We start from the raw sequence: 24,318 nt of genomic DNA on the forward strand, positions 1-24,318 counted from the left end.
AGCACTGTTGCTTCATTACAGCTTGTTCGTAAGCACTTTGCAATTTAAAAAAAAAGCAATTCTAGCAGTACTTGTTCTTTAGAATTTATCTCTGAGAAGATACTGTTAACTATCAGGACTCTGTGGAAGAAACATTTCTCTTGCGTTTTCCTGTCTTCTGTTCAAATGTCTGTTTAAAGGACAAGAATATTTAAACATTTACTTTTTCTTTTTTTTTTTTTTCCTTAATGTTTAAATCCAAATTGTGTTTTTACAGATCTATGTGGCCTCACGACATCTTTGGCAGTTCTGAAGATGACCCAGTTCAAACATTGCTGCACATATATTTCCGTCATCAGACGCTTGGTCAAACTGGTAGCTTCGCAGTAGTAGGCTCCAACCAAGACATGTCTGAGGCCAGCTCAAAGCTGATGGAACTTAATCTAGAAATTCGAGAGTCTCTACGCATGGTGCAATCCTATCAGCTTCTAGGCAAAATCAAACCAGGAATAAATCTTGTGAGCACTGGATTCTGAACAGCTGTCATTTAGAAAGGAACTGATGATGAAGACACTCCAGACTATTATTGAGCACCTTTCATAAAAAAAGAAAAAAAAAAAAGAAAACCTCCAGCAATCCTGACAGCCAACACAGTTTCATCACAGCAAGAAATTGTTTCATCAAAAGTAAAAATCTGAAAACTGAACATCTTACTTGACTGCTCTTTCTACACAGTAGCTGTGTGACAGTAGTATTTTTTTATTACATATATGTATAAAAACCACACGAAAGGAAAAGGGCTTAAATGTAATGCATATATATGCATTTTTTTTCTGTTGTATCAGAACTATAAATGGTGTTTGCAGTTAACAGCCTCTAAAGGTTGAATCAATATTGCAGGTGGGATGAGGCTAAAATCAAGGCTGGTTTATTTTGGCTGAAGACCTGCAAGGCTTCCTGGCTTTCCAGCAGTAGTAAATAATCATCAGCTAATACCTAGTGAGACACTTTGCAATGTCATGAAGAATGTGTGGTCAAACATGAGTAGAATGACTTACGACTGCAAAAACCGTTGACTTCTCAATGTTTTATTTGCTTTTGTTGTCTGTTAACAAGGAAACAATGTGTGTGAGTTTAGAATGTATGGCTATGTGACAGTTGTTTTTTGAAGGTATGGGTGATTGTTAAATAAGGTCTCAGAGCATGCTTAAAAGAGCTGCAAGATTATTTTTGAAGAAATTTTATTTTATTAGATCTAATCCTCATAGTGTGTAAATGTTAGGACATTTAATAATATTTTAAACTGGGATTTCCCAGTGTTTCTAAAAGAAATAATATATCTGTTAACTTTATTGGAATGCTGCTCAGTTCTCTGATCAGTGCTTATGTTACAAATATTGATAACAACTAACCAAAAAGTAGCTGCCTGCAGAGACTTTAAAATGTATATTAAAGATATATGCTGCCCATCAGCAATTCTCATTAGAAGTTAACTTATTTTATTCTGTATATATTCTAGAAACTGTATAGTGCAAAACCAGTATTTTTCTTGTAAATTTGTGCAATGCACTGTTAAGACAGTAGGTGTATAAAGCTATGAGGGAAAGGGGGGGCTCTCCCTATCAGTAGTCACATACATTACTTGCAGTCTGAGTAGCCTGCAGGGTTCAAAGAGTTTGAATGCACATACATGCATCTTTCATGACTCAGCTTAAGCCTGAGGACTTGGGACTATACAGAAAAAAAAAAAAAAAAAAAGACTGACTACCAAAACATGCAAACAGGCAATATACTCATAGTTCAGTGTCAAAGTCTGTAGCATAAAACAAACTGGATTCTGTTGAAACCAATAGCATTTTGTTAAAAAAAAAAAAAAAAAAAAAGAGAGAAAAAAAATGAAGAAAAAAAAAACAAAACAGAAAAAAGAATGTAGTCCCTTGATTCCTGTGATTTGAAAGGAACACCCGGTATTTTTATATACATCTCTTACCCACTGTGATTTTTTTAATGGGCTCTAATTCCAGAGTTTAGAATGTAGAATTTAAATTCTTAGCTCTGCCTTTTTGGGGGAATTGGACCCCACTAGAAATGTAATTATGCTGAAATGCATTAATTGGAGGCACTGTGCACGCTGTTGGACTGCTGACAGTAATTATGTTATCCTAACAAGCTCTGTAACTGGTCAAGGCACATCCATAATCACTGTATTTTTTCCCTGTCCCTGATAAATTTTAATTATTTTGATGGTTTTGTGGTACTGTAGATGGTGTTCTTAATTATTTAATAAGTATTTACGGGGGGAAGTAGTTTTATTTAGTAGTGCATTACACTTTTATTTACATAATCTTTTACCAACTTTTTTTGTAAAAATAAAAGACGTTGTATCTGTCATTTTGTGTATTTTTACAAGCTAGAGTTTAAATACTTTAGCTGAACACTGACAACAGAAGCCTGAAATCATGTTTTTTCTTTTTATGTCCTGTCAATGCAACAGCATCTTGTGAAGCTGTTAAAGGATTTCTCATGCAACCCAAACCTGAATTCAAACCTTACATTATACATCTTCCTCTCTTTACACTGACTAGTGGAACCTGCCCTATGGAGCGGAGTCATGCTAGCTGAGTCTCTTTGATACTGCTTTTACTTTGGGAAGCTCTTCCAAAATTACTCATTCTTGACTAGTGCATAAGCTGTGCCAGATCCATGCCAAATCTGAAGCGATGGTGAAGCTGTCTAGAAACATCAGACATCTGTGCAGCGAATACAGCACTGACTGAGCTAACACATACAAAAGAATCTCTTCATGAAAAAGATTTACAGGGCAAGTTCAAGATATCTTTGACGAATTGGCAGTGTGAAGACTGTTCCGTTCCGCTTTGCATAATCATGAGTAGCTTTCCTTCTTTCTGCTGAGTCTAGGAACCGGTGCCCGTGAGAGACAGTGTATGCTGTCAAGGACACAACAGAGCAGTGAAGTGGAAAAGAATACAGAACTGCACTTTGGCTTTGAGCAACAAGAGCATTGAATATACGTAAGAAAGAGGAATGACAGGCAGAGCTACTGCAGAACTGAGGAATGCTACAGGATGAAGGAAAGCTTGTTTAGTATTGCTGCCCACTGCACTCCACTCCTCCGAATTTCACTAAATTTCACTTTGGGCTATTACTGACAATAATTGTGTAAGAGTCACCATAGTCACAGCAGGTAATCCTCAAAGCAATGCTTGGGAGAACATCTGTATCAACAGGAAGCACTCAATCGCTTGTATTGCTGTGAGTTGCCATGTGACTTCATATTGGCATGGCAGAGCTCAACTTCTCAAACTCATAACCAAGGTGCACAGACTCATCACAGTCAGTCTCCCACATCGTATCCATTGGGAACGGACTACAGCTGTTAGAATGGGGAAGGCAAACAGGAAAACATACTGAAGAACATCCTTGGAGGGAAATAAATACACTCGGAAATGAAGACATCCCTGATTACAGCTGTGGCAGACTATGGGTAGATGGCTGCAGAGGGGGCCTCAGCTGTGTTTCTCCTCAAGTTAGAGGCTTGCCACTGCTCATCACTGTAACTACAGGCAAGTGCAAGGCACATGCATCTACAACAGGAAACTGCCCAGCCCCAGTTGTACTTTTCAAGTTAAGTGGGGCAAGTATGGAACTTACTGTGAAAGTCTTTGAATGAGCCAGTAAAGCAAGGGATTCTTCCTTTTACTGCAGTACAGGGGTAAATGCTCCAGGTAGTAGAAGCATGAAATAAAACAGTACCCCTTTCTGGGCGTGGTAGATCTACTTGTTCCCAGAATGCCTCATGCTGCTATAACAAGGAATGGAGCAAGAATAAATAAAATAACCTGGCAATAAATTGGTGCTGAGGCATTAAATCTTAGTTACTGCAGGAAGTTCAAGGGGCTTAGTTAAAATAAAGCAGGCATCTACAGCAAGATGAATTAAGCCTGCAGAATTAACACTCACTGCCCCACTAAGCAGACATTTGTTGGTACAAAGAACATACACTAGCTTCCATTTAGAGAATGAAGACCACTTGGCACTGAAGCTGTTACACAGCATGGGCTCAGACTGGTTCCTGCTTTAGCCTTTAACAGAGTGTTCTCAAGTAAGCAAAGCAGAGGTGTAGATAAGTAGATAGCCAAGGTAAATCAGTCTTTCCAAAGAGAAGCTACCTCATGAGTTTTGCAGAAGGCTTTTGTTACCATGCTCAGTTTCAAAATTAAGAGCTTTATTAGAGGAAAACATACTTTTCTGAGAATGCCAAGTTCACGCAACTCCTTGGCTACAGGGCAGACTAGTGGGCTGTATGTTTTACTAGCTTGTGAATCTGCTGGAGTCCCAGACATCAGCTTGTAACACTTTGCTGAAGTGGTGTGTCCCTACAAAGGCCACGACCACCAAGAACACCAGAAGGCCTTGAAGAGCGTCATCTGGGAGCAGCCACATTGGTTCTGCCATTGCTACCAAACACCAGAAGTACAATTCCTAGTTGCAAACCCAGTCCCAAAAGTGTGTGGGAGTTTGATCCTTAACCATAACTAGATCAAGCTCTTCAAGTGTAAGCCACTGAGTGCGCAGCTCTTTGTGCATCACCTGCAGGTTCAGGAGGAAGCCAGGCAGATGCAGTATCTCATTTTGTGTCTTAGAAGCATCACTCCCCTCTTGATAACCTTGTGGAAGTAAAGATGGGCAACTCTTGGTAAATGAGACCATAACATCAGTAACTCCCTTTCCCCAGCTGTTTGGGAGAACTGTCCCTGAAGATGCATTAACCACAAGCTTTCTCTGGCTTTAGTTTACAAGACAAGAATGCCAGCTTAGCTAAATGCAGACCAGCTGTACCAGTAGAAGCAGCCTAGTTTTTACACAGCATTTCTTAATTGTTTTCTAGTGAGGAAAAACAGGTGCAGAAGACTTCCTACATGGAATGGAAGTGTAGACAGTAAGTGAACACTATTAAGTGGTTTGTTCATGAACAATGCTTTGCTACCAACTGCAGATGTCAATTTGATGTTGAACTTGGGTGTATGATTAGTTGAAGGGCAGGAGCAGTAACAGACGTCCTTTCCCACCTGAGATTCTACAAGGTCCTGGGTCAGCTGCCAAGACCATCACCGACATACCAAACATTATTTGTAGGCTCTTCCTCTATGCAAGTTACAGAAGTTGCAAAATGTACCCTCCAACCTGGGCACAAACCCACCTAACCATCTGAGCATGCTTTGCAATACTTTTATTTCCATGCTTTCCTCGCTACACCTCACCAAGTACCTTCAAATAACAAAAGAAAAAAAAAATTCTGCTCTAGTTGCAGTTTTCCAGAAGATCCCTAAACAAAAACAACAAAAAACCCAACCCATCCCACTCAGATGATGTATTTGAAGCTAAACGTGCTGTCGCAGGAGAGGCGCTTCCCCTTGCACCTCCCGCAGAGGTCCTGGCGGTGGGGCCTCTTGGGATCCACGTGCCGCAGCTTCACGGGGCAGGTGCACCTCGTCTGCTTGCAGCTCTGGGGGAGAAGGCACCGGTCGGCGGGGGCAGCCCGGGGCAGGGGCTCAGCCGGCCCCGGGGTGGGTCCCTTACCTGGCAGGTGATGTCCTCCACGCGGTACGGGTTGTAGGACTTCTGGCAGGTCCGGCAGAACTGCCGAAAATAGACCTGGGAGGAGGGGAGGCCAGGGTAACCAGGGAGGGCCAAGCTGGTTTGGGCCTGGCCGAGCGGGTTTGGGCCGGGCCTGCCCTACCTTGTTGGTGCCCTGGACGCACCAGACGTAGGCGCTCTCCCAGCGGATGTTGCAGTCCTTGCAGTGGTAGTAGCCGTACTTCTGCTCCAGGAACTGCCGGGGACAGCCGTTACTCAAGGGGGCTGGCGCCCCTCGAGCCTCGCTCCGCTCCCCTTCCCCCGCCGCCCCTCACCTGGAAGCGCAGGCGGGTCTTGCTCGCCGCCGGCTCCTGCTTCTGAGGGGCTGCCGGCGGCTCTGCCCGCGTTGCCGCCGCCGCTGCCGCCGCCTCCTCCTCCTTCTCTTCCTCCCGCCTCTCCTCCGGCGGCTCCGGGGTGGCGGCCGGGCGCTGCCCCAGCGGCTCGGGGATGCCCTCGGGGGGATTCTCCCAGCTGGCCCGCACGGCGGCCGCCTCTGCCTCCCGCTGCTCCCGCAGTGCGGCCGGCTCCTCCTCGACGGCTGCTGCCCCCTCCGCCTGCTCCTGTTGCTGCCGCCGCTCCGGCTCCGAGCCCGGCTCCTCCAGGAAGGCGGTGAGTCTGCGGGACGCCATAGGCGAGTAGACGGCGATGGTGCGGGGGAAGCGGACGGCGCGGGTGCTGGTGGTGGCGGGGCTGCCCTGCTCCTGTTCCCGCTCCGCTTCGCGGGGCCGCGGCCCGGCGGTGGCGGCGGGGGGGCGGCGGCGGAGCAGCAGCAGCGTGCGGGGCCCGAGGGAGCACTGCACCGAGGCGTCTTGCCGCGGGTTCACCTGCACCCCCACCTCTTTGGTGTTGGCCTTGCGGAGCCGCGGCGTCAGGTTGGGGTTGACCTGGGAGAGGATGGCCTTCAGCTGTGCCCGCTGGTAGTTGTCGAAGTACTCGGCCGCCGCCGCCGCTGCCTCCCCGTAGCCCGAGAAGTAACCGCTGCCCCGCGGCCGCCAGCCGCCCGCCGTCCCCGCCTTGCCCTTGGGCGGCGGGTACCGGTAGGAGTAGGGGTGGTAGGCGGCGTACAGGTAGCTCTCCATGGCCTCTTCCGCCATCACGCTGGACCCGGGGCAGCTACCGTGGGGGGGAGGCCTTAAATACCCCCGGGGTGGGGCGGGACCGAGCTCCCCCCGCCCCCGACGGGCGCCAGCCTGGGCAGCCCCGTCTCATGCCCACCCGGTGCGGGGCCTGGAGCAAGGCATCCCCCCGCCCCAGCACAGCCCCCCTGGTCAACCAGCACGACCGCCAGTTGCTCCCCCGGGATAAATCAGCGGGGGGACACAGGTTTGGTTCGGCTTCGCCATGTATTTGTGGTGAGGACAAGGAGCACAATGCTTTTACAGCGGGGTGGGAGGCATGGAGATTACACGCGCACAAGGTGGTTCGCCTACTCGGTCGTCTCTGCCTCTGCAAAACGCCAGTCCCCTTCCTCGTACCCGTTGCTGCTGCAGTCAAGTGGGCTGGAGACCCCTTGCCTGAAGATGTACAGCTATTTGCGTCTCAGTGATACTTTTTCCTTTTGTTTGTTTGGTTTTTTTTTTCCCTAAGAATTTTTGAGGAAACACAACTGTCACGGTAATAAACACACATCACCTTGTACAATGGGAGCGGCTGGAGAAATTATGGAGGCTGGGTGGCTCCACTTGCCTAGTGGCGAGCGCGGCCCCAGCCTTGTCGCAAGCACAACATACATCACACGTCGCCTCCTTATCTCTCCTAAAGCGCTGTTTGCGTCGGCTCCATCTGAATGGAGCCATGCTCCTCGGTGGTCACCGTGCCGTACGAAGTATCGGCCACCTCCTCTTCCTTCAGTTTCTTGTAGGAAATATCCGTGTCTTCCTCTTCACCGAGTGTATCTTGTTTGTAGCTGTCTCTCCCGTACATCTTGTATACCAGCACAAAGAGTCCTGCTTCTGCTGACTGAAAAAGCGCATAAAGCAAGGGAAACATGTACATGCTCCCGATGAGCTCCGGGGGGAAGGTGAGTTTTAGGATGGCAGTGCAGAGCTGGACATTTTGGCAGCCGGTTTCCAAAGACACTGTTCTCCTGCAGTGCGGGGGCATTTTAAAGACCGTGGCTAAGCCATATCCCAAGGCATAGCCCGCCAGAGGCATCAGCACCGCAATGGTGTAGACAGACGCAGGGATATGCGCCATCAGCTCTGGACCCAGCATGGTCCCTGTCAGGATGAACAGGATCACCAGAGTCACCAAGAGGGACCACAGGGAAATCTGGCAACAGATACAGACACAGATGAAAAACAACACGGAGTTACTAGTTTAAAGGGATAATCATAGCAGGTAGAGGCTTGAGAGAGCCTAAATTGCAAATTGCGGTTGTGCCGTGCTTCCCAGGTTTGCTCCTGGGTCAGGACTTTGGTGGTGCTTGAGCATATACCCCACAAAGGAAGGGGCCAAGACCGCCCTCCGGCATTTTGCTTTGGGGTGACTTGCTGTGAAACCAGAGAGCCGGGGCTTGCGCCTCACTCCTCCTTTCATAATTAAGTGTTGCTGTGCCTGCGGGTGGCTTTCGCTAGCCGTGGGTGGAATGGGAGCAGGGAGAGAGCAGGATGCCAGGGAATCCCCGTGCTCCAGAGCAGCTGCCCTCCTTCCCCCATGCTGAGGGGGTAATCTCCCCCTCCCCTCGCTTTCTATCTCCGTCCCACTGTTTTACGCCAAGACGATAGGTCCGGCGAAATATGCCTGCATGAATCAGCCACCATCGGTTCAGAGGGACCAGAAAGGTTACAACATCCCCCACATCTCATCCCTGTTCCCAGATGGTCCCGTAGCTTCCCCCCTGGACCCGGGGCCGTGCCTACCTTAACCAGGAGGTCGGCGGTGCGGGGGTGCCGGTACCGGACGAGCACCCCCAGGCCGATGGGGAGCAGGGTGCTGCCCAGCGTCAGGCTCACCGCCCCCAGGGGCAGCAGCTGCACCAGGGCCGTGTTGATCCAGTGGCGGCTGTAGATCCAGAGGCAGAGGGGCATCAGGAAGAGAGCCAGAAGCGTGGAGGAGGCCGTCATGATAATGCTGCAGCGAGGGAACAACCCAAGAGACACCAGATCACCGCCTGTCCGTGAAGTGGGGGCAGCCCCAGGAAGCCGGAGCCCCCGCGGGAAGGGGGCTCTGCACCGGCTGTGCGGGCTTCGCACGGCAAGAGTGTGTGTGTCCCCCCCCCCCCCCAGCCCCTCGCCGTCCCTTCATCGCCCCGGGCAAGAGGCGTGTGTCGGGGTCCGTGTAAAACCCGTCCGTCCCGGCTCCACCGCCCGTCGGTGCCCCGCAAACCCTCCTCGCGTCCCGGTGCCCCCGCAGAGACGGGGAGCGAGGCGCCTACCTGAGGTTCATGTCGCCGTCGACCAGCACCGACATCAGGTTGGAGAGGTTTCCCCCGGGGCAGCAGCCGCACAGCAGCACGGCCACGGCCGCCACCTCGTCCAGGGCGAAGATGATGGCGAGGAGGAAGGCCAGCAGCGGCATGGCCACGAACTGCCCCAGCAGGGCCAGCAGCAGCCCCACCGGCCGCCGCAGCTGCTGCCCCAGCTGCCCCAGCTCCACGGCGCAGCCCAGCCCCAGCATGGTCACGCAGAGCGCCAGCCCCACCAGCACGCTCAAGCCCTGGCTGAGGGACCGGTCACCGAAAGCCGCGCCGTCCCCCGCCAGCGACCCGCCGTCGGGGCCGGCCACCCACCCCGCCTCTGCTGTCGGGGGCTGCACGGAGCCGGCCATGGGCTGCGCGGCCCCCGGGAGCCGCCGGCTCCCCGCCGAGTCCCAGAGGAGGGAGCTGGGGGCCGTTAGCGCGGGATGCGGAGGCGGTTCGGCCCCGCGCCCCCCGGAGCCCGCATCCCGGCCCGGCTTGGCCGCTGCGCCGCGGCCACCGTCCCTCCCCGCGCCCCGGCTGTCTGCTGCGGGCACCGCCCGCACGTCCCCGCACCCACGCGGGGCCATCCCCGGCGTGGGCGGTGTCTCGCTGCCGCCTCGACGGCGGGCAGCGGCCGGCTGCCAGCGCCGCCCGGCCCCGGCGCGGGGAAGCGCAAGCGGCGGAGGGGCCTCATGGCCGGATCCTCCCTCTACCCACCCCGTCCCCGGTGCAACCCCCGCTTCTGGAGCCGGCACAGCCGCCTCTCCCCCCCCTCCTCACCCCCCCCCAGCGCGCGGCTTTTCCAGCGGGGGAACTGTGGTATCGGGGCATTCACTTTGGCATCAGCATCCAAAGGCAATCGGCTTGGCGATGTCACCCGGCGTGGGTGGGCAGTGCCAGCCCACCTCTGCTGAGGGGCAGCCAAGCTCGTTCCCCCCTCCAGACAAATTGCTGTGAAGATTGCAGGTTGAAAAGCTCTTTTGGGAGGTCGAGGAGCCACCACTTTCTGCTGGTGGGGGTCCCAGAAGCTTGCAAGGACAAGCGGCACCTTTAGATTTAGAGGGATTTAGAGGGGTCGCAGGCACTGCTTCACACCACCGCTGCAGGGTGGGAGTAGCTGGCTCAGCAAGTAGCATCCCCAGGGGCTGCCCCTCGGCTTCTGCCCAGAGCCTGCTGCTCCGCTCTGCTCCGTGTGGAGTGTCTCGGGTCGCAGCTCAAGGGAGATGCACCAAATTTCAGGAGAGAGCCTATGGGAGCCGCCCTGACCGGCTGCTTGCCTTAAGCTCCATCGAACAGCCAGTTTCAAAAATTTGTTTGGGTAAAACTTTAGGCTGTCTCAGGTTCCGAGTAGAAGTTATTGGTGACTAGAGAGAAACGCAGACTATTTGCTTGTTAAACCTTTAATTCTTACTTGGGGCACAGGCGACACAAGAAGTGCAAGTAGTAGCTAATGACAAAATCTCGGGTACGGCGACTTTGCCAAAATGATGCCAAGTTCGATGCTGTTCTGCCTGCGTTGGTTTCCTTGTCATTAGCTTGAGGAGAGCACAGGGAAGATGAGTCATCAGAGCTGAACAACCAAACAGGATCCAGATTGCTTTAGTTCATTGGTATTTTTGGGCTCTGCGCGCTGCTGGGCTAAGGGAGCATGGGATCTGGTTGGCTTTCTGAGCCAGCAGCGTCCTCTGGACTCAATTTTCAGGTCTGCCTATGCAGAAAAGCGCTTGCAGTGTATTTATTGTGCTTCTTAAAGTCTTACCGCTGCTGTATCGTGTCCCATCCTTCATGTAGCCAATATTTGGCTTCCCAACATGCAGGTTGTGTGCTTATCATACCCCCCCTGGTTTGTAAGTAAGGCCCCTGCGGTTTCCCTGTGGCGGGACCAAGACGGGATCACCGCGGGCAAAGCCCTGGCTGGGTCACTTGTGCGGAGCACAAGGCAGCTGCTTATCGAGCAGGTGTGACGGGCGCGGGCCAGGCCTCCTGTTTTATCTCCAAGTGTCACTCCCCAAAGTCCCCGCTGGAACAGGGCTGGCCGTGGGGAGATATTTTTGTGTCATAACGTAGAACATATCCTATAGGCGGTTATAGGAGATGTTCAGTAAACCTAGATACCGTGAAGCAGGTGTGTCCTGTTTCAGAGCCCACCCAGTCGCCGTAAACTTCAGTTTCAAGGGACACTGAAGTATAGCGTTTCTCACAGGAAAATGTAGTGAATGCATCGTAACAAATCAAGACCTCTTGAGACTTTTCGTAAAATTTACCAGCTGAAATCCCAACTTAACTCTCAGTTTAAACAAGACTTCAGGGAAAGCCAAGCCTGAACACAGCTGATGTGCTTTGCTAATTGTCCCATCCAGTGGGTACCATCACTGCAGGCGGCACCCGGCATATTTTCACGTGTGGAGTGAAAAAATGTACCTGCTGCTGAGCATGATTCTTGTCCTTAACCTGCTGCAGGCTTTCCTGACATGTTATCTTTAACGGAGCGATGCTAAGTGGTTTTGCGGCATCTGGCTGCGAGGCAGCCGGCTCACATGTAGCGCACGCCGCGTTGTACCTAAATCAGTGGCTGATTTCTTCTGTTTCCTTTCGCGGAGGGCAGGAAAATGCAAACTGCCTGCCCTGCTGTTGCTGGAAGCAACAGATTCACAATTTGAGTGTGTAAAGTGACTTGGCAAATAAAACCGATCATACATCATTCTCAAATCATTCCTCGTTAGTCTTTCTGTGGTAAAATGGGTGAGAGCATAAGAGACAGCGAGAGCAAGAAGAGTGGGGGGAAGGGACTCACGGAAATACGAGCTTGTGTTAATTTGTAATTTATAAATAGTACTGCCTTTCATTTTTCTTAGGAGGGGATTGATTTCCATAGGAAAGCACCTGTGCTATGAACTGCTCTGGAGTAGCAGAAGCTGTTCAAACACTAGGAATTTTGTTTTCTCTTTTTTAACAGTAATTTTTGTGCCTTCCCTTTATTTAACTGGAAACAAGGGTGAAAAATAGAGGACAGGCTTGTAAGGAATTTTGACAGCGCTGTAAGAAATGAGCAAAGTGACCTTGCTGTTCATGCAGCGAGTGAGAGCTCCAGCACCTTGTGTGGTGATGTGGTTTGAATCACTCGCTTCTCCTGCCAGAAGCTAAAAGCGTTTGGCACAGCCCAGCGTTATTCCAAAACTGCACTTGTTGCATATATGCAGTGAGGTCCCTTCGGTGTCCCCCAGGGGAAGTTGCTGTGGGTGTCATGTGCTGTGCTGAATTTGGGGCGACAAGAGGTGGTTTGGTGTGTGCTGCCGTTACGCTTAGGAGCCTCGGGCGAGAAGGGTTGGTTTGCAAATCCCAAGCAGGTCAAGGGTGAGGCAGGCACGGGTGAATCGTAGTCATGGACCTGGACCACCCAACCGCAGTGCACTTCAGACGCGTGCGTGCTGTTGTTTTGGGCACTGCATAAAAGCGTAACGATGGGGTGGTGAGAAAGCAAATGACGGGCACCCCCTCTTTTCCCACTCTTCCTATTTCAGCTCGGTGTCCATTTCGGCTCCCCGCTCCTCCCACCCTTCCTGATGGTGTGCAGTGCCCGGGTCTGCGGGCAGTGGCGGAGCTCAGTCGTTGCGGGATGGCGTCATCTGCCCGTAAGTCGTCGTTCGCCTCTCTGCACCTCCGTGCTGGCTGATCTGGGGAGCTGTGCCAGGCGTTTGCAGAGGAAGAGAGGCCTCCACAAGATAGTCCTGGGGGGTGGAAAGCTTTCCATCAGTACCTTTAAGGGATGGTGTTGCTAAAGAGGCTGGGACAAAACACTTCTGTGAAGGTGATGTTCAGGTGAGACCTAGCAGTAGTTTCCGATTTTCATGGGATGTGTAATCCCTTTGTTTCTACTTTACTCGCTGTGCACCTAGGTTATGGATAGAAATAAAAATGAAATTTAACACTTCATAGGACAGTAATAATTGTCCATAGGGGAAAAAAAGTCTTTGCTGTTGGATTAAAATAACCCTTAAGATGTATTGCGTGATCCCCTACACGCAGTTTAGGGTAAACCTGTGCTAAAATCCATTAAATATATACGCTCATTCTGTTTATAGCTTAGATCCAGAGCAGTTATTTTTGTGACTTAGGAGAGTTAGGAATGGCAGGAGTCATTGCTGCATCCCTGTTGTCTCCGCTACAGACAGGATCCCACAGAATCATCCTTCCCTTCCCCTTGGCCCAGTTGGAAAGGCATCCAGGCACCCTCCTCCTCCTCTTCCTCCTCCTCCACTGTGCTGCCTCTGCCTGTTCTCTTCCCTGACGCCTTTGTGATTTCTGCCTTCCTGGGAGTCTCGTCCCCTTCTCCCTTCGATTCCTCTTCCAAACTATGCCTGTTTCAGTCCGGATATAAATCTCCGTATTTACACATCCCTCGGGAGCAGTGCTCTGCAACTCACAGCCTCTGAGACTTTATTAAATGGAAGCGGTGCGGAGGGGGGGCGGCACAAGCCCGGTTACTTGGCTGTGCTGACTCCTTTGTGTCCCTGCTCTCGGCTCAGTCTTTCTGAGCGGCTGGGGATGGACCCTTTCACTGGGTTGGCAATCAAGGGCAGAAATTATTATAATAAACTCCTCCCATTACACTTGATGTTCCCCGATGTTTATTTTTAAGATGTCTGAAGACCATTTATCAACAAGTAAGTGCATCACGACTCGGGTCGCAATGTTCCAATAATTCATAATTATTTTAAGGCTGCGTGATCTGCCTTTTAAACATGAGATGAAGAGCTCTTTTGCCAGCCATCCCATTAGAAAATGGCTTCCGGTCCATGAAAGGAGACAAAATCAGGGGATCGTTGAAGAAAGATTTTGTAAATTGATTGCTGACAGTCATTTGTTGAGGCAGCTGTACACCCTACAACTGTAAAACAATTGCTAGCAGCAGTTCTTTCTTTAAGCGATTATGTGAGATACCTTTACCCAAATTCAAATAAGAAATAATTCTGCCTCAGATGCTGTTCCCTTTTGTTGCCATTTGATCTTTTTCTGAAGTTGGAGTATTACCAGGATTAAGATCAAAAGTCATAATAAAATAAATGACCTGATGACTAATACATGCCTCGGTCCAGAAAAGCCAAAATTAGCATCCCGTCCAGCCAGGCAGGGACAGGAGGTGAGATGAGGCTGCCTCTGAAGGCACTGGATTCCGTTTTAAAAGCAAAAGACTATTTTACACCGCAGACGCAGGTTTTGCTCTGCACGGGCTCTCGCAGGCAGACGGTCTTCGTCGTACTTTAGAGACAGGCAGGTCTTCAACGTGGCAGCCGTGATTCACCTCCCTGCGCGTGGATTTACCTCCCCGTCTTGATCTCCTGTGTAGGAATCTGGTCAGGGTTAGGGACATCAGTCACGGGAGCTGATATGGAGGCAGATCACAGAAATGTGGTTGCGTGCCTATAAAAGCTGTGTTTTGGGTTTTGCAAAAAAAAAAAAAAAAAAGTCAGATCAGAGTAAATGACACCGAGACTGTATTGTTCCACAGAACATTTTAAATGTCAAAAGCCACAGAACTAAATTTAATAATACCTACAGCAGCATTTCCTTTATAGAGTATTCATTTAATTGGAACAAAGACACCCCAATGACAAATTGCATCTCTCTCCTGACAAAGCTTTCTCCCGATTAACAGGGATGTTTTTGCTGAGCCCCACGGGAAAGATGAGAGTTAAGAGCATCGATACGCTGTCAGGTTATGCGAAAAAAAAAATATATATATCCTTGCACTCAGTTGCCATTTGTATTGCCGCATCTAAGGTGCCTGGATGTGAACTAAGACTCTTTTGTGTCAGAAACCCTACAAACATAGAATAAAAATGCTTCTTCTCCTGCTTCCAAGTTTTTACTGAATAATAAAAATGAATATCAGAAACACCAATCAACAAATAAGCAAGGCCTCCAAAATAGGTGCACTGTTACCTGAATTAAATCTCAAGCTGTCTAAAAAGAAATCTCAGGCAAATGGGAAGAAGTAAAGTCTCAAACATAGTCGTAATCTCTTAATACTTGTCTTAGATAATGTTGTATATTTATCCCATGAAAATAGCCTTGACACACTGTTGTTATGTGCCCTTTTAAAACCGTGATAAAAGTAGGACATTTTTTAATAACCCAAAGAATCTTCTGAATTTTGAACCTGCAGTTTGAGCAGAACTTGCATGTCGCTGCAGCTGAGGATGATGTGTCCTGGGTTTTGTATACCTGTTGGTTTGCCGGGAAGATGAAAGCGTGAATGTCTTTGTCAACAAGATCTCCGGTTTCCTTCTTGGGGTGTGTAAGCTGAACTGCTGGATGTGAGAGAGTATTTCTTCCTGCCTGAGGTGTTGACTCTACCACCAGTTGAAAGACTTTTTTTTCTTGGGTCTCGTCTTTAAAAATAATTCTGCTAAATGACAATGTTGAAAATGCTGTAAAATTGTTTGAGCTCGGAAAATTGTCCCTGCGGTGAAGGGTTGGTGGTCTGTTTTATGTATCCAAGGTGAAGCTACTGGAGGACTTGGCCGCGGTTTCCAATTACTCGTAGGCAGAAAAGGTTGCTAGTGATAGGAAAGAGCCTTTTCTGTGCTCGTGGAGAAGAGTACAAGGAAAACTGAAGTTTAGGGATGGAAACAAGACGAGTTCAAAGGAGGAAGAGGGACTGTCATTTGAATGGGAAGGGCGTTGACAGACCAACACGCCACCACTTGTTATTTTTTGGATGCAAGCAGGAGCTCCCGTGGGGATGCAGTGAGTGCTGCGTGCGGCCGTTGGCGAGGATGTACCACAGCCTGGCTGAAACCCTGGTGTCTGTGTGGGACAGGAGGCTGGGTGAGAACGTCACCTGGAGCGGAATTAGAAAAGAAAAATGAGTTTTACAGTACAATCAAGGCTATAAGAAAAATCTACTATAATCTTTCATTAACCTTTGTGCTGTTATGCTTGTGCTGTGTGCTGTTTCTGAACAAGCCAACTTTTAAATAAAATGTAATTCCAAGCTTTTTTTACATTAGACTTTTTTTTTTAGCTAAAGAGTTAATCAAATCTGTCAGAAATTTGTGAGTAGTTTAATTTGTCTGAAGCCCTATCTTTCAGGAAATAAAACATTCTTAAGCATTTCTGCCAGCTCTGCCTGCAGCAGCAGCTAAAGATGCCCAGCCTGGAAGGGACGTCGAGCTGCTTTGAGGCGTAAGCAGTTGGAGAGAAGGAAATAAATGCAAGCAGCTTTGGAAAAAGGACCCCACAAGCCTGCAGAGATAAAATGGGTGTAAGCTGCCGTACAAGAGACTCAGATTAGATGCTGGTGGGGCAGAGAAAGACAATGGTGCTGAAGGCTGGCTGGCCTGGGGAGGCAGCAGGGGTCTCCCAGGAAAGGTCAGGCAGGCATCTCTGCCGCAGGGTGAGATGCAGCCGCTGGCTTCCCTTTGGGGCGGTGCGGTGGGACTGGGTGACCCCACAAAGATCCTCCTGGACTCCGGTTACCCCGTTCTCTGGTACCTTACCCGAATGCTCTTTGTCCTCTGCTGTGGCACCTGCCAGTATCGATAAAACTTCACATCTCTCTGTGGCATAACTGTGCTTGTGGTAGTAGCTGCTGGCAGCACGTGGGGGATCTGGCCGAGCTGGAAACGTCAGGAGGGGTTCACAGCCCAGAACTGAAGTCTGTGTTCTGAACCGCTTCCAAATTTTATTGAACTGGCATCTTATCTGCTTGCCAGATAACAGGCTTTGCACAGAGCTGTTTAAGGTTAGATAGTTGGAGGAAGGAGTAAAAAGCCCTTGACCCTTTATTTCAGGGTGAAATAATTCAAGGAAAACAAAAGATTGGAATGAACATGCACAGAATGGCCATCTTAAGAGCTCCTTACCTTTGCTCAGTCCATGACAATATCAGAAAGCAAAAGATTAGAAATATTATTAAATAAATTTGAAGGTATTAAATAGATAACATGTATTACATATGCACTTTTAAACATATAATTTCTAAATAAAATATCTCATAGACTCTTTAAGGTTGGAAGAGACCTCCAAGATCATCTAGTCCAACCATCAACCCAACACCACCATGCCTACTAAACCATGTCCCAAAGTGCCATGTCTACATGTTTTTTGAACACCTCTAGGGATGGTGACTCCACCACTTCCCTGAGCAGCCTCTTCCAGTGCCTGATCACTCTTTCAGTAAAGAACTGTTTCCTAATATCCAACCTAAACCTCCCCTGTTGCAACTTGAGGCCATTTCCTCTTGTTCTGTCACTTGTTATTTGGGAGAAGAGACCAACACCTGCCTGTCTACAACCTCTTTTCAGGTAGTTGGAGAGAGCAATGAGGTCTTCCCTCAGCCTCCTCTTCTGCAGACTAAACAATCCCAGTTCCCTCAGCCGCTCCTTGTAAGACTTGTGCTCTAGACCCCCTCACCGGCTTCGTTGCCTTTCTCTGGATGCACTCCAGCAGCTCAACGTCCTTCATTTACAGAGGGGCCCAAAACTGCACACAGTATTCAAGGTGTGGCCTCACCAGTGCCGAGTACAGGGGCACAATCACTGCCCTACTTCTGCTGGCCACACTGTTCCTGATACAAGCCAGAATGCTGTTGGCCTTCTTGGCCAGCTGGGCACACTGCTGGCTCGTGTTCAGCTGGCTGTCAACCACCACCTTCAGGTCTCTTTCTGCTGGTCAGCTTTCCAGCCACTCTTCCCCAGGCCAGTAGTGCTGCGTGGGGCTGTTGTGACCAAAGTGCAGGACCTGGCACTTGGCCTTGTTGAACCTCATACAATTGACCTTGGCCCATCGATCCAGCCTGTCCACATCCCTCTGCAGAGCCTTCCTGCCCTCAGGCGGATCGACACTCCCACCCAATTTGGTGTCTTCTGCAAACTTACTGAGGGAGCACTCAATCCCCTCATCCAGATCATTGATAAAGATGTTAAACAGAACTGGCCGCAGCACTGAGCCCTGGGGAACACCGCTTGTGACCAGCCGCCAGCTGGATTTGACTCCGTTCACCACAACTCTGGGCTCCGCCACCCAGCCAATTTTTAACCCATCGCAGGGTACACCTGTCCAAGCCATGAGGTGCCAGCTTCTCTAGGAGAATGCTGTGGGAGATGGTATCTAAGGCTGCTTCAAAGACAGTATCAAAGGTTTGAAACATATGTTTTACCCTTATATACCTGGGTAGCCCAAATGCTGAGTAGTCATCAGTAGGATGATCTTGCTGCTGAAGTCAGTTCGAACCAGGACAGTGAGAGTAGCTCCCCACGGAGGTATGTAAGGTATCCCTGCTTGGCATTTCCACCCGGGTGTGAGCAGTACCATGCAGTAATCCCACGCCCAGAGGGGAAGTCCCTACCCTGAGCAAACCCTGGCTAAATCCCTCTGGGCAAGGGAGCCCCGTGCAGAACAGGAGTCAGGGACGGACAGGGAGATACCAGAGTCGCCACTTACCGTGGAAATACAGAAACTTCTTCTTGCAAAGCATATTGCTTCAAACTGACATCAAGGAGCCCAAACAAAAACAGGTGACAAAATGCTAGGTGCTAGGCAAAACCAGCTGGGGAGGGGTTTCTGTCCTTCCCCGTTCCCCAAAGAGTTTATTCTCAAGTAAGTGCAAAGGTGCAGGATCATTACATTATCATGCTCACGTGTGGCTGGAGAAGTCATACACTGAGGTTAATTCATTTGCTCGAGATCACACTGGAAATAGTGGCAGAGCCACACACTGGAGACAAGCGCGCTCAGCTCCAGCAGGTACCTTACCCCAAGGAGTAAGCATGTACAGCACCAGCCCTTCATCACAAAAAAGTATCTCTGTCTCCACAACTGCTAAACATCCACAGAATCAATTTTCATTTGTCATTTCTTGAGCGGTGTTGTTGAAAGCCTACTTTGGACGTGCCGTAAGCCATGAGAAACCACCTTCAGTCTCTGCAGTCAGGTATGAATTCTGCTCCCAGCGAGGCTCCACGGTGAGGACAGCTTGCTGCTCTCCTCCAGCAAGCAGCAGTAACTGAGCACGGGGATTTCATTACAAGGACTCCTTTAAACCCTTCGATTCAGTGACACAGCAAGGACGTCCAAGCACCTTTGTCCCTTCAGGAGGAGAGGCGGCCTCGCAGCTCATGGTTGCTCCCTGCAGCCTGCCGGCACTCGCTGGTAGCATCCCGGTCCTCCAAAAGAGATTTTTGGCAGCTGTCTCAACCTTTACTAGATAATGAAAGGTATGATCCAAGAACTAAGACGCAGAATTTTTTTTAGAAAGACCTTCAGTCACCAAAAATTCAATTTTAAGGGCGTAACAAACCCTAAGAGGCGTTATGAACCAACGTTCAGAGCCGCTAATCTATCAAATGCAAATTGCACTGTTGCTTGTGTGAAAACGCAGGCCGCAGCTGAGCTCTTCCCAGTGGATTTCTTAGCTCAGATGGCCGGGTCTGGAAGCCCTGAGAAGCCACATTCTGCAGAAAAAGAGGCTGGCCCATCCTCCCCGTTGCAGAGTTGTAACAGCATCAGTTTGCGGTCACTGCTGTTGCCCCAGAGCTGAAGAACTCGGGCTCCTACCCCGCAGTGATTTCACAGCTGTGTGGGTGGGCTTAGGTTGTTCGGAGGAGCTGCTCTGAAGGTAGGCTGTACTCAAGTGCTGTGTAAGCTCCAGGTGGACCTGCCATGGAGAGGAGAGAGGGCTGTACGTCTCGTGTAATCCACACCAGCTGTGAGAAGCTCAGTACCAGCCTTTCCACATCCCACAGACCTTAGATGATGCTGTGCGATCCTACACAGTTGGAAAAACCCCAGCCAGCGGGAAAATACAAAATCTTAAAACATTTCAGGAAGTGTAAGTCCACCTGACACTGAGTGAAGTCAAGCAGGGATATGTCAGACTCTGTGATATGTATGAAAAATAAAAAGTCCTAAATTATAAAATCCAGACAGCAAGATTAAAATGTCAAAACTGCCACTGGAGGAGTCATTGATAACCTGGGTTGCGGCCGAGCATCTCCAAGAGTGAAAGGTGGCATGCAGGAAAGATACGCTGGATTTTCTCTCTGCTCTTTTAGATAAAGTCACGCAGCCGTATGAGAGGTGGTTTTTACGGCCAGCTGAGCATGGCTTGGCCTTCCCACAGACTGGTGCTTTCCTGGTGTAAATGCAGCTGTTAAATTCATTCAGGAGCTTACGGCCAGTTCAGTGTAAGCTCTGGATGGTGTGGTGCATTGAAGCTGAAGTAGACCAAACTTTGGACTGAAAAGCAGGCCCCGAGAAAGCAAGATCTCCCTCTAGTGTCTGGAGAATCCTGTGAGGGAACTGAAGAGAGCAAAAGCAAGAAAACCCAGCAGTATTTATAAGAGTAAAACGGCATGAATGACAGTAAAGTAGAAGGGCTAAAAAGAGTGCGTAAGTGGGCTGTAAATGTAACCTCCCTGTCGGTCTGAATTTTGAAATGAGGTTCCTGGTAGGCAGATTTCAGTGACTGCAAGGTGTTTCTGGAAAAAGGATTTTTCCATTTCATATACCGACAGTGGGCCATTGGGCAGGAAGGCTGGCACTGATGCCTGGAGGGGTGCAGGTTCCTTCAGAGGACTGTATTTCACCGACCTGGGCAAATTTTCATGTGCAGATAAATCGTAAAGGTGAGAAGCCCACCAGATATTGATTAAATCCCTCTGTTCTGCTCAGGAGAAAGTAGCCTGGATTTGCCAGCCCTTAGCAGAGCCTTCTGTAACCAAAAGCTGCTCTGCTGCTGAAGGAGAGAGCTGAGCTGGGCTTGGGGTCTTTACCAGACCCACGCCTTTAAGCAGGTCCCTTTTAATATTCCCCCAGCATCTTTGTGTACTTGGGCAATACCGTTCATGCTCAGTGCCGCTGAGCCTGTGTGAATGGCAGCATAAACACAGTAACTAAATCTGTGTTGAATTTTTTTTTTTAAGGGAAAAGAAAAAAAAATCTCCTGACTCTGACATTTACAGTAGACATTATTTGCTCTCTGACATTTGGGCTCATAAACCGAGGTTGACCAAATTTCTGTTCTTAACTGACCCCACTGTATCAGACAAGATATGAACTGACTGGCCGACCCTTTCTCTAAATAGCAGCACACCTGCCCCTCGCTCCCAGCACACCAGTTATGACGACTGGTGCTTATTTCAGTGACGATGAACTGAGCCTCAAGAAAATAAATGAAGCGCCCTCGAATGTGTATGGCAGAGCAGGGACCTAACTGAGGGTCCAGCCTTGCACCAAGATGATTTTTTTTTTTTTCTTTTTTTTCATCCCACAGGTATTCAGAAAGCCTGCGTGCACTGAATGAACTCTGCACCAGCAACCTAAGAGGAGAGGTGCATGGTATTAGCAACGGCTGTGCAGCTGCACATCCTCAGCACGGCGTTTCAGGGTGGTGGCTGTGACCACGCTGCCTGTGCTGTGTGTTGTGTGGCTCAGGAGCTGCTGGTTCCTGCCAGCAAGGCTGAGCGTGGACTGGGGGCTGCTCTGGGCTCCTTTCCTGAGGCTGAGTGACGGTGGTGATGCCACATTGCTGTCACCAACATCCGGGCATGTCTTTAAAAGGATGAGAATGAGGACAAGGGTTTTTGTAACTCCTTTGAAGACAGAGCCGTTGAAGCAGCATTAAAGTGGTTTTATGTGTCTGCATTAACCCAGTGGGAAATGGATGAACAGAAACAATAGAACCTTGCTCTGGGCTCAGTGGTTGTGTGAGTAAATGTAGGGGTAAATGGACAACTGTAGAGCTGAGAAATTTGAGGTTAAGAGAGGAGCTGAGACAGAGCATAGGGTTTGCCTTATCTCCCCCCCAACTTCCCTGTAAGAGGACTCAAAATGGCAGCATGTCCTTCAATAAAATTTAATTTCTAAGGGAGGAGAGTGAAGAAGATATATTAAAGATGGCACAAGATACCCCTGCCCTGCTGATCTTCATTAAGACAAACAGCTCTGCTTGAGGAAGACAGATTACGTCGTGCTCCTTTAACTCAGCATGCACCAGGTTCAATCAGCCAGCAGCGCAGCTGGCCTGACCCTCAGCCCTGAACAGGGTGCAAACCAAACTCCTTGTAATCCAGAGCTTGGTCAGCATCGCTCTCTTCTGTCAGCAGTCTGGCACCCATCTGAAGCACAGAGAGAGAGCAGCAGCGGCTGTGAAACAGTCTGGGAGTATTAACCCTGCGGAGTGAAAGGGAGGTAAGAATCAGGCAGGTAACAAAGCTTCTGTGATCGGTTCTACAGATTTGTTTGCTGATGCTGTCTGAAGGGAAACAAAAAACACTGGCAGAGTGCCTTGAGGCAAATAGAGGAGACTGCTAGAAGTTAAAGTGCAGTGATGCTGGGGTTAAAGCATGAGGCTGGGGAAAGCCCAGCATGCCCGCACTCCCACCACCAGCACGTCACAACCTGGACACTTCTTGTTCTCTTACATGGCCAAGGCCATGCAGAGTCCCAAGGCAAGTCACTGATGACCTACTCCCTTACAAATAAGCACCTTTTTCTCTTGGGCAGGACAGAGGTGGGGAAAAACACAGAACACAAGTGTCCTTGTTCACCTTCCTGTTACTATATACAGAGTTTCCATGCAAAAAAAAAAAAAACCAAAAAAAACCACCAAAACCCCAAACCTGAATATGGACCACTAACTGTCCTCGTAGAAGGAAACTAGTTGAATTGCTCTATGAACACTTTTTGCTTGAAGGCAAAACACCAAGCTTATGTAGAAACCAACAGAAAAGTATCCCGCTTGGCTAATTTCACCAAACACTTACAGCAAGGAAATAGCTACATCAGACCAAGAAGTGCTGGTATTCTCAGAAATGACTTACCAGTCACATGAGAACTGGCTCGGTGAATTTCAGTTTTATCAGTGGACATCATAGCTGTAAGAAACCTTGACAATGGTATTATGCTAAGTATTGCCCAAATTGACCTTGAAGTGTCCAGGGTGGCAGGTTGTTCACCTGGTTCTTCTCACAGCCTTGTTGCTGGTGTCAGGCTTCTTGAGACCACGTGCTGGGTTGGCGGGGAGGGGGGTAGTAGTTCGGCTGACATCAAAGTTGTTTGTACTAGCAAAGTTTTTAAATAGTCTCTCATAGCTGGGCTGTGAAAAGTTGCAATTTTGGCTACAGTCTCAGGAAAATCACAGCAAAGAGAATGGAAAAGAACAGAAGAATTCATAGTTTGTATTTTGTGTGTTGTGCATGATAACCAAAAGTCGAGTAACACTGGGGATGGACCACGCTGTCACCTTCTGAGTAAGGCATATACCACTCATCCCTCACATGCTTAGGGAATGCTTTTGAATCTCACTTCCTGTAGCTGACAACAGGAGTAAGTTTTCAGGGATAATTTAAAAGCAAAGTGGGCTGAACACTCTAGGGGAGAAGGCATCATATGCCAGTCTCTTAAGCTTTATAAGATATTGAAATCATTTTCCTAAAGAAAATGGACTTACGTGATTACCTATGGCTATGAAGATGACAGGAGCTCTGATTACAGCAGAAGTACCTTCTGTTGTTGTCTTAGTCTTGTGGAAGATAGTCCACTAGTCCCACGTGAGAGTGCCACACTGCACAGAGAATCTTAGGCTTTCCAGCTTTCAAAGCTTTTTTTTTTTTTTTTTTTTTTTTAATTCAGTGTTTTTAACAGGTGTTGATGATGTACCAAGTTGAAAAATCACTTTGCTGGTAAGGAATCATTTTAGCTACCTGTTCCTTTAAATGCTTCTGAAGATCTGCAAGTTAGTTTAATCACTACAGTTATGTGTCCTGTGTGTGCTTGACATAGTTTATAATTTGGTGTAAAGAGGGCAGTGACACACAGTACATCTGCACGAGATACCAGGGCTGAAAATACTGTTACAAAACAGTCCTGTGAAAGTGAGTCTGTGGAATCTGCTCCTTTCCGTTCTTCAGCTCTTCGAGCAGAGAGCATCTTCTTCACCATGAAGTTCTGTGTAAAACATGGATACTCCAGAGAGCGACCGAATCCCAGCCTCATCTTCCTGAAACAAGACTCCAGCCAGCCTGCCTGCCTGCAGAGGTGTCAGCCTCACACTACAGAATGGCACATACCCCAGTGAAGAATCATCGAGCAGGTGGGCTTTTTGTTCTGGTTTTTAAATCAAAGCAATCTCACATCACACCTGTTTTACTTAAAAAGTAAAAATTAAAAAAAAAAAGTCAAGTTTACTCCTTTTCTTGCAGATCAAGAGGGAGAATTAAAGACATATTGCCGTCATACTCGTTTCCCGCATCTGTTTTTAGTTTCTCGGAAGTATT

At 48.9% G+C, this 24,318-nt stretch overlaps 3 protein-coding genes and 1 long non-coding RNA gene across 12 annotated transcripts in view; 2 read left to right on the forward strand and 2 right to left on the reverse strand.

Moving 5' to 3' along the window:
• The window catches only part of FRYL (FRY like transcription coactivator), a 170,472-nt gene extending 168,102 nt beyond the window's left edge, over positions 1 to 2,370 (forward strand). For all 9 annotated transcript variants that reach the window (XM_086746677.1, XM_086746676.1, XM_086746671.1 and 6 more), the window contains one exon: positions 257 to 2,370. In XM_086746677.1, the coding sequence (XP_086602803.1) occupies positions 257 to 515 (259 nt within the window). In that variant the 3' untranslated portion in view covers positions 516 to 2,370. The remainder of the gene's footprint in view (positions 1 to 256) is intronic.
• On the reverse strand, positions 1,845 to 6,868 carry ZAR1 (zygote arrest 1). Its single transcript, XM_086746681.1, has 4 exons — positions 5,913 to 6,868; positions 5,741 to 5,833; positions 5,581 to 5,655; positions 1,845 to 5,506 (listed from the first exon to the last, which is right to left on the reverse strand). Exons 1-4 carry the CDS (start codon positions 6,729 to 6,731, stop codon positions 5,363 to 5,365), a joined length of 1,131 nt encoding a protein of 376 aa, XP_086602807.1. The 5' UTR covers positions 6,732 to 6,868; the 3' UTR covers positions 1,845 to 5,362.
• Positions 6,155 to 24,277, forward strand: LOC147600999 (uncharacterized). The gene is made up of 3 exons (XR_015258419.1): positions 6,155 to 6,246; positions 21,315 to 22,231; positions 23,953 to 24,277. It is a non-coding gene; the product is annotated as an uncharacterized LOC147600999 (long non-coding RNA).
• Positions 6,962 to 9,454, reverse strand: SLC10A4 (solute carrier family 10 member 4). Its single transcript, XM_086746824.1, has 3 exons — positions 9,014 to 9,454; positions 8,499 to 8,709; positions 6,962 to 7,908 (listed from the first exon to the last, which is right to left on the reverse strand). The coding sequence occupies exons 1-3, from the start codon at positions 9,403 to 9,405 to the stop codon at positions 7,393 to 7,395; spliced, it is 1,119 nt and encodes a 372-aa protein (XP_086602950.1). The 5' UTR covers positions 9,406 to 9,454; the 3' UTR covers positions 6,962 to 7,392.
• Positions 24,278 to 24,318: the final 41 nt, after the last annotated feature.

This window comes from Chlamydotis macqueenii, chromosome 4 (genome assembly GCF_036417535.1).
Source record: "Chlamydotis macqueenii isolate bChlMac1 chromosome 4, bChlMac1.mat, whole genome shotgun sequence".
NCBI classification, from domain to species: domain Eukaryota; kingdom Metazoa; phylum Chordata; class Aves; order Otidiformes; family Otididae; genus Chlamydotis; species Chlamydotis macqueenii.

What these genes read in the sequence shown, in the direction of transcription:
- ZAR1 (XM_086746681.1), bottom strand. Translation starts at nt 6,731, where the DNA reads ATGGCGGAAGAGGCCATGGAGAGCTACCTGTACGCCGCCTACCACCCC. An exon ending in AGACCCGCCTGCGCTTCCAG is followed by an intron (nt 5,834 to 5,912) that starts GTGAGGGGCGGC and finishes TGTCCCCGGCAG; the next exon opens with TTCCTGGAGCAGAAGTACGG. An exon ending in GCGTCCAGGGCACCAACAAG is followed by an intron (nt 5,656 to 5,740) that starts GTAGGGCAGGCC and finishes CCCTCCTCCCAG; the next exon opens with GTCTATTTTCGGCAGTTCTG.
- SLC10A4 (XM_086746824.1), bottom strand. Translation starts at nt 9,405, where the DNA reads ATGGCCGGCTCCGTGCAGCCCCCGACAGCAGAGGCGGGGTGGGTGGCC. An exon ending in GACGGCGACATGAACCTCAG is followed by an intron (nt 8,710 to 9,013) that starts GTAGGCGCCTCG and finishes CCCTCGCTGCAG; the next exon opens with CATTATCATGACGGCCTCCT. An exon ending in CCGCCGACCTCCTGGTTAAG is followed by an intron (nt 7,909 to 8,498) that starts GTAGGCACGGCC and finishes ATCTGTTGCCAG; the next exon opens with ATTTCCCTGTGGTCCCTCTT.